The sequence below is a fragment of the Rattus norvegicus genome, chromosome 19 (genome assembly GCF_036323735.1).
Source record: "Rattus norvegicus strain BN/NHsdMcwi chromosome 19, GRCr8, whole genome shotgun sequence".
Lineage (NCBI taxonomy): Eukaryota > Metazoa > Chordata > Mammalia > Rodentia > Muridae > Rattus > Rattus norvegicus.
The window spans coordinates 47249403-47257920 of record NC_086037.1 but is presented as its reverse complement, the minus strand read 5'-3'; the positions used below and the strand labels follow the sequence as shown (position 1 = coordinate 47257920).

Sequence of the window (8518 nt, the reverse complement as noted above, 5' to 3'; positions counted from 1 at the left end):
AGTCTTCTCTGTCTGAGGGTCTTTCAATAATATTTGGCTACAGAAACCAATTTATTCCAATTAAGAAGATGATTATTGCTTACCAGTTGTGACAAATTGTTTAATATAACAAGGTACGTCCACGCATTGGAGAAACTGAAGTTTCCCTCATCATATACTCCGAGAATTTCACAAACTCTAAAAAGAGGCAAAAATCAGACAACTTTATGACTAACCAAGTAGACCCATATCTTAACATGTATCCTTTAGAGATTTCGCTTTTATTTTATGTGCATGAATGCTCTGCCTGCACATATACCTGTGCATGGTGTGCATGCAGTGTGCTTGTGGCACTGAATACTGGAATTAACTAGACAGCTGTGAGCAGCAACGGTGGTTCTAGGAACCAAACCTCTGCAAGAGCTCTTAACCATGCTCGCCTCCGGCACTGAACACATATTTAAGGTACAGCGGCAGCAATGCTTAGAATTTAGAATTGGTTTATTTTAGAGAGCCTATGGGTGATCACGTGACTTTGGTCAACGATGGTTCAAAAACTGACAGAATAACATTTTTCTAGAAATGTATGATATGATTATTCCTTTTAACTTGGTCCAGATCCCCCTCCCCCAAGGACATTTTCCCAAAAGTATTAAGTTATGTGCTCACCATATCTCTAAGCAGCAAAGAAATAAAGCTCACTTCCATAAATGACTTTACATCAATGACAGGATAAAGAATTGAACTGTTTTCTTCACATGGCTTTCTTTTATTTTGTGAGTTGCACAATATACAGTCTAACAGAAAATCACATAAATTGACATTTTTGGGATTTTTAGGGGACAGATTCCCAGGTGGTTTGATTATACCTCACATTTTGACATCAAACAGATTTTGTGTTTAATGTAAGACTTGGTCTCTCTAATAGTCCAAGAGGGTCTCGAACTCACAGAGATCTGCTTGCCTCTGCCTCCTGAGTGCTGAAATTAAATGTGTGCAACAGTTAAAGAAAGTGTTAATAAAATTAACAACACAGAAAATAAATCTGTGTGATTATCCCAACTAAAGAAGGATTTTTTTTTCCTGAAGGGTTTTACAGTATGCTGTCAGAGGGTGTGAATCTTGTGGTAATTCTTTGCCCTGTTCACCACAATGGAATCCAGTTTTTATACATGTGGTTTTGTAGCAGACCAGACTTACACTGTTAAACAACACTCTTTTTTTTTCTACTTCCTTTTCCTATATAAGAACATAGGTTCTTAAGGACATGGCCCAGGCTGGCCTCAAACTCTCAATTCTCCTGCCTCTACCTTCCAAGTGCTATGATTATTTGCCATGAACTTGGTTTCTGTGGTGCTAGGGATTAAGCCTAGGGCTTTGTGCATACAAGGCAAACACTATTAACTGAGCTACATTCCCAGGCATGTAGCATGAAGACAAGAAAGAAAGAAAGAAAGAAAGAAAGAAAGAAAGAAAGAAAGAAAGAAAGAAAGAAAGAAAAGGAGGGAGGGAGGAAGGGAGGGAGGGAGGGAAGAAAGGAGGGAGGGAGGGAGGGAGGGAGGGGAAGGGAAGGGAAGGGAAGGGAAGGGAAGGGAAGGGAAGGGAAGGGAAGGGAAGGGAAGGGAAGAAAAAGAGAAAGCGGTAAAGGAAGTCCCACTTACAAGGAGGTGACGGTGGTGATCGGTCTGACGACAGTGTACTGCAGCACTCCTAGCTTGCACCTGAAGAGCAGCATTCTGCAAAGGCAAGAGAACAAGGCATCTCAGCTACTTCTTAGCAGCAGAACACCAATCCCTTTGACAAATGATATCAACTACATTGAATTCTGCCAACTTTCCTCTAAAACAGGAGGGAACGAACACAGATGGCAACAAGGGAGCCTGAAGCCCTTTCTGAAATTATTTAATAACTATCTCTGAAAGACACCCCCACCCCATCCCATTACAGTGGAACATAGAATAGAAGGTATTGGGACCCTGGTCTTTTCCTGTTTCCTACTCCTGCCATGATTACCTCAAATCAACATGCCCAAGTGGTCTGAATCTGTGAGCCAAACAAAGCTGCTCACCTCGGGGATTCTGCCAGGGACAGCCAACGGACAAAGCTCAGGAGAAAAACTGAGGCACAAGTGAACGGTGCACCGTGCATTTACAAGTGCACATGCACTTCCGCTTGGGATACAGCTTCCCTGTGATGGGCTCACAGAAAGAGTTACCAGGACAAGGGAGTACACCCTGCCTGTGGACAGCATCATTCATTTCTCTTTGCCTTTCTCATTACGATGAGTTCACTCTCGTTGCCAGTACTAACCCTGTGCTCCTTAAGTGGCTTCTGTCAGCATTTGTGCAGCAGTGAGGCGAATAACTCATGTTCTTTGTGTAGAACATGCAACCTTAACCTTCTACTTTAAGAACTTTGTTTTAAACCTTTTAGTGGCCCACACTTTTAATCCCAGTACTCAGGAAGTAGAGGCAGGTGGATCTCTGAGAGTCGGAGGCCAGCCTGGTCTACAGAGCAACTCCAGGACAGCCAAAACAAACAAAGAAATGAACCAAAAATCCCATTTGTTTTTAAGGCTTATTTATTTTACTTTGTGTATGAATGCTCTGTCTGAATGTGTGTGTGTGTGTGTGTGTGTGTGTGTGTGTGTGTGTGTGTGTCTGTGTGTCCGTTCCACACACGTGCCCGTTGGATTCCCCAGAACTGGTTGGAATGGCTAAGGGTCACTACTTGGGTGGGAATTTAACCTGGGTCCTTGTGAGAGCAACAAGTGCTCTTAACCCTAGAGACATCTCTCCAGTTGTTTAGTAAGTGACACGAGCTTACTCATTTTCCTTTACCATCACACAGGAATAGAAAACAGATTTGTACTGCTTTTGTTTCTTGTCATATATTGTCTTCCTACCTAATCTAAGTCATTTAACTAGCTGTGGATCACGAACATGATCTGTAGGAGCTAATTCTTGAGTGTAAGAACGATGGTGAGTAAATATCTTCTAAGGTTTTCTTCTGCATACATTGATAAACATTTCATTGAGCAATGTAAAAACAAAAACAGAAAACCTCCCAACATATACATAAATGTATTTTGTTATCTTTCAGACTCTACTACATGCTAAACAGGGTAAGGGCTCTGCCTGCTGCTTCTGCCTAGGAGAGAGCTGACTTATAGTTAATTCTGCTTCTACAAAACCAACCATACTTACTCTCCCATCGCCCATGGTGGACAGCAGCATAATGGAGGGAGATGGTTTTGTTGATCTTTAGCTTCCAGATGTAACATCAAGTTTGGAAATCGGATTGTCAGGTAGTTGGTAAGGAATATCATAAAGTTATAGATTACGTAAGCTTCATAACATTCTCTCCATGTATCCACGTATATTGCAATTTTGGGATATTTCAAAGCCACCCACTATGGAGAAACAAAGATGTTGAAGAAGAGCAGTAGCCGAAATAACATTTCCACTCAACTCCACTCAGTGCCCACTCATCCACGGGACTCAGACAACCATAAAATCGGGGATCTTGTCACATACTTGTAGTAAACTCTAAAATAACCCAGAAGGACCTTATCTGGGGAGGAGGGCAGGGAACACAGAGAATTGAACAATCGAGGCTGTATTCCATCACTGAGCTACACCCCAAGTCCTGCAAACATGCTTTAAAGTGTAATAAGGCATCTTTGATCCAGTTAAACAAAAACATAAGCATTTGGGGTAAATAATGAATGTAAAATGAAAAGTCAGTTGATCTCAATATGATCGCAGAAAATGCTACTGAAGACTTTTTTTTAGTGTTTTTTGAAACAGGGTCTATGTTACCATGGTTGCTCTGAAACTCGCAATATAGACCAGACTGGCCTCCAGCTCAGTTCTACCTGACTGCTCAGATTAAAGGCATGCACCACCACATCTGGCTGAAGATATTTTTTGTATATCTAATTACCACTAATGGAAAGTTCCCCGAAACCCCTTTCTTCCTCCTCCTCCTCTTCCTCTTCGTTTGGTTCAAATAAAAGAGTTAAATAAAAGAGTTGATAAACTAAAAAGTGTGAGAGTGAACAATTAGCATCCTTTTCAGAAACTGCAAGCATGGGTTCAGCCAATCCTGGAGCAGAAATATTCAAAACAGCCCACATCCCCAGGTTTGCACTACACAGGCCAGGCTGGCCTGGAACTCAGAGGTCCTCTTACCTGCACACAGCACTGATATTCTATCAGGTGTCATAAGTCACCTAGAGATGACTTAAGTATCGGAGAGACGAACCTAGTTCATGTGCCTTTGCCATTTTACATGAGATACCTGAGCATCAGCACACTTTGGTGCCTGGGCTGGGGAGGAAGTCCCTGTGGCTAACTAGGGCTGAAGGTAATTTATAATACTATATTCTTTAAAAGATTAAGAGCTGCTAATCTGAAAATGTAAGAACTGAGAAAGGAAAACAGCTACACATTAAAATCTTTAAGATATTTGCATTTTTCTTCATATTTTACCTTTCTTTTACTAACATTAAAGAATATGTGAGCATTACCAGTTGTAGTGGCGAACATAACACTTATCCCAGTGCTAAGAGGAGACGGAGGGAGAAGGGTCTCTGTGAGGTTTGGGTTAACCTGGTCTACAGAGTGAGTTCCAGGACAGCCAGAACTAAATACTGAGGCCCTGCCTCAAAACATACCAAAACAGCCAGGTTTTAGTGGTGTGCACCTAGAATCCCAGCACTCAGGGGGTAGAGGCAGGGAGATCTCAAAGCCAGCCTGGTCTACAGAGTGAGCTCCAAAGACAGCCAAGGGCACACAGAACCCTGTTTTGAAAAAACAAAACAAAACAAACAAGCAGATGTGAAATAGTGAGAAAAAATTCACTGTTAATTTCTCTTTGCCAATATTGTGTTCTTATTAAGCATTCTCTAGAAGGCATGGTTAAATGTCACAAAAGAATTCTTAGTGAAATATAATAAAATATACATACACTATCCAAACTGTAGATTGGGACCATCCAAAGGATCCTATGGGAAATAAAACATAAACATTTAATGTATGTTTAAGAATAAAGTCAGTCAATATCAGTAATAGCAAACATACAAAGAGTTGACCTTATTATAGGTTTCTGCAGCTCGGGTTGGGTATAATGCACTAGATGTTGAAGAATTCCACACATGGATACAGGTATCGTCAAAAGTAGAAATATTCCAGCAATAAACCACACTTTTGTGTGAATACCAACCTTAAAAAACAAAAACAAACCACATTTGTTTGCATTTTGATATTAAAATTATAAGGACCAATATTTGTATTTCTTAAATTTTCATTTGATTAGTAATATAGTTTGGTTATTTCCCAAATAATCAGTAACAATTAAAAAAAGATTTACTTTTTAAACAATTGCATGTATATATGCATGTGTGAGTGTGGGCAGCTGCTGAAGTCAGACGTGGGTACTAGATTCCTTGGAGGCAGAGGCGGATGGAGCTCTGTGAACTGTGGGACAGCCAGAGCTGTATACCGAGACCCTGTTTCACAAAAGAACCCTCCTCAAGCAAGCAAGCAAACAAGCACATCTCCACAAGACCTCTGCCCATTCCAAGCTTCTTAATTACTTTCTACAGTGACGCTTGCTTGCTGTTTATATGTGAGGGATTGAGTGCTGACCACTCACAAAGTCCAAGTGCTCCCAGAGTGCTGACAGGAATAAAGTTCCATGTCTCTCCTACAGGCATGTGCCCTTAGCACTTGCCTCTGTTTCAGTGTTCTCATCTGTGTAACGGGACAATTTTCTATATTCTAAGAGGATTAAATAAATTCATACTTAACATAAAAAACTAGAGCTATCTTGGGGATGTGCTCTAGTTAATGCCTGTAACCTTAAAAATAAATCACACAGCCCCAAAGCTTCCTTCACTCTCCACCCTCTGCCTCTGTCCTCTCATTTCTCAGTCCCCTTCAGAGTCAAAAATCTTCAAGACTCCATTATTCTCCAGACTGTTTCTAGCACATATTCCTACTTAAACTATTCTGTTCTGGCTTAGGCCCTTCCAACAGCAGTGAAGTCACTAAGCTCTCCAATGGCCTTTCTATTTGTGAGATAGGGCGCCAAGCGTGGACACTTCAAATGTTGCCCTTGAAACTCTCCCCACCCAGTGGGTGTTCGCTTCATTGACCCTCTCCGTAAATTCCTGTGAAATATTGGTGCCAGGTCCTTGCTGTTCCTTTTGTCTGTCCTTAATCTCAAGCACTCTTTTAACTGTGGACACTGTCTAAAGTCTGACCATTAGGAACGAGGCTGGGTTCTCTCTCATTCATATGTTGAAACTTAACCCCTAATGCGAGTGTCCATACTTAAGAGATAAGGCTGACAGGAAGGGGTGAAATGAGGTCATAATTTCAGGGAAGATGATCTCAAAAAGAGATGCTTCAGCTGAGACTCCACGGGGGCTCCCCCAGCCCCTCCAGGAAGGCCTTCCGAAACTGCTGCAGCCGGGGCATCTGGTCCTGGACAACTTTGGGTCCCTCCACACTCTAAGCTGGACCTCTCTCGGCCTCCTCTATGCCCGGGCCAGTCTCTGGAGCCTGGGCTTTTCAGTATCAGCTAACACACCTGCATCTGATGCGGATTCTGATGACTCCAGCTTGGGTCTCTCTTCTAGTTCCTTTCTTCCCACCACTTCCGCCTCCTCCTCACAACCCTGGAACCTTTTAGGCGATCTCCCTGACTTGGGGCTGGCCTTTTCCTCTGGTCCTTTCCTTCGTTTACCACAAAGCTGTGAGAGTCTGTCTTCTGGTTTAGAATCTGGTCCCAGGGCCAATTTTAGCCCCCTCCCTACTTTGCCCAGCCGCCCACACAGGTCCTGGAGCTGTGACTGACAGCTTTTGGTCAATGGAGAAGGTCCTTCCACAGAGACTCCAATCCCCATATTTCTTCTTAGTAGCTCCCTGAGGGAGCGTAGCCAGACATCAGGGATAGATGCTGTGCCCGAGGCGGGCAGAGGCCTCCAGGGTCGCCCAGGGCGTCACCTGGGCCACGGTGTCCGACACTAGCCTCACCAGCGCAGAGTCGACATAGGGTGGAGGCCAGGACGCTCAAGATCGGAGGACCCCCTAGCCAGCACGAAGATCCCCGCGCTGAGGAAACCAGGAGCGCCAGAGTAGAGCCTCTACTTTTTTTTTTTTTTTTAAATATAAAGGAGCATACAAGGGACGTTTGTAAAAATTTTTGCTTTGATTAAGGACTAACTTCAGTCTGGGAATGAAGTTCTGTTGGTAGAGTGCTTGCTTCAAATGAACAAAGTCCTGGGTTCAACCCTGCGCTGAATAAACAGAATGATGGATACACCTGTTTTTGGAGCGCTGGGAAGGTAGAAGGATCATTCTAGGCTATAAAGCAAAATCCAGAACAGCCTGGTCTACATGAGACTTTATCTCATTAAAGTCTTAAAATAAAGAAAACATGTAACTTCAAACGTAAAGTTAATTAGCAAAGTCAAATTAACAAGAATCCTTTGGTTCCAGGAAGCGGGCTAAAAGCTTGTAAAATCCAAAACGTAGTTTTCACGGTAGTTTATTTGATCTGGTCAAGTCCTATATCTGCACAGCAGATCTGATTTCAAGATAAAGTTCTTTCTGGGACTGATGGATATTGGGCAAGCAGCCCATTGTAAGAGAGTACATTAACTATTTTTCTCCACCCGGACCAGCTGTGGCTGCAAAATAAAACCAGACAGGTTGATTTAATGTCCAAAGCCAAAATGTTTTGCAGACCTCAAGCATTAGATGGCAGACAAAGGAACTCTGTCAACTAGCGTAAGAAAGGGTAGAGGTGTAGGACCTTCTTACCTTTAATTTTTGAAATTCCCAGATGCAAACAGGTACGGTTACCAGGATGGCCAACGCATAAAGGAGTATCAACAGAGGTCGAATCCATTTCCTCCAGTTATTCCGATTACATGCGCAAGGCATTTTAAAAAACGAATTCTCTCTAAACACCCGAGTTAACGAACTAAACCATGATCTTGGCAAGTCCTCTTTTTCGGCTGCCTTTTCGTCAGTCGCCCTATAGGGAAAGATTTACCAGCCGTTGGAGCCGCGTCCTCGGGTCGCTCTGTGCTTGCGGCTGCTGCAGCGGTGGCCGCTCGGGATGTTTGCAGGTGCAGGCTGCATCCTCTCCGGCCAAACCGCATGCAGCCGGTGTAGCCGCGGCGACGCCGCCGCCTCAACTGGAAGTCGCCCAGAGTCTTGGCTGCATCATGGCCCCGAGGACAGTCGGGGTGACTTGGGGATTCTGGGAACTAGGGGTCTGACCTGAGACTGGTACCCTACCAGCCCTCTCCCTCCTTCCTGCTATGGCAGGCTAGTTTCCGCCCCGGAAGACGCGGCCCAGACCCGCCTCACTCACGCGGTCGGAATCTCCACTGTAGCTGTACACATTATTAACAGATGTAAGAGCACTTCCGTTTCCGTCTACATGCCCACTGAAAATGATTGGCGTGGCTTCAAGCTGGGCTGGGCTAACCTTGTCCCGCAACGCAAAGCTTTATGATTGG

The 8518-nt window shown here is 43.6% G+C and overlaps 1 protein-coding gene across 4 annotated transcripts in view; it reads right to left on the bottom strand.

Annotated features, from left to right (window-relative positions):
* The window catches only part of Tmem184c (transmembrane protein 184C), a 16100-nt gene extending 7582 nt beyond the window's left edge, over positions 1-8518 (bottom strand). The window contains exons 1-7 of one of the 4 annotated variants that reach the window (XM_063277896.1): positions 8371-8518; positions 7812-8028; positions 5075-5205; positions 4951-4987; positions 3186-3391; positions 1641-1715; positions 84-177 (exon numbers count right to left, since the gene is read on the bottom strand). In XM_063277896.1, the coding sequence (XP_063133966.1) occupies positions 84-177; positions 1641-1715; positions 3186-3391; positions 4951-4987; positions 5075-5205; positions 7812-8028; positions 8371-8402 (792 nt within the window). In that variant the 5' untranslated portion in view covers positions 8403-8518. Of the gene's footprint in view, positions 1-83; positions 178-1640; positions 1716-3185; positions 3392-4950; positions 4988-5074; positions 5206-6576; positions 7674-7811 lie in introns of those variants that run through there. The other 3 variants (XM_006255422.5, NM_178330.1, XM_063277895.1) reach the window with 3 other exon arrangements.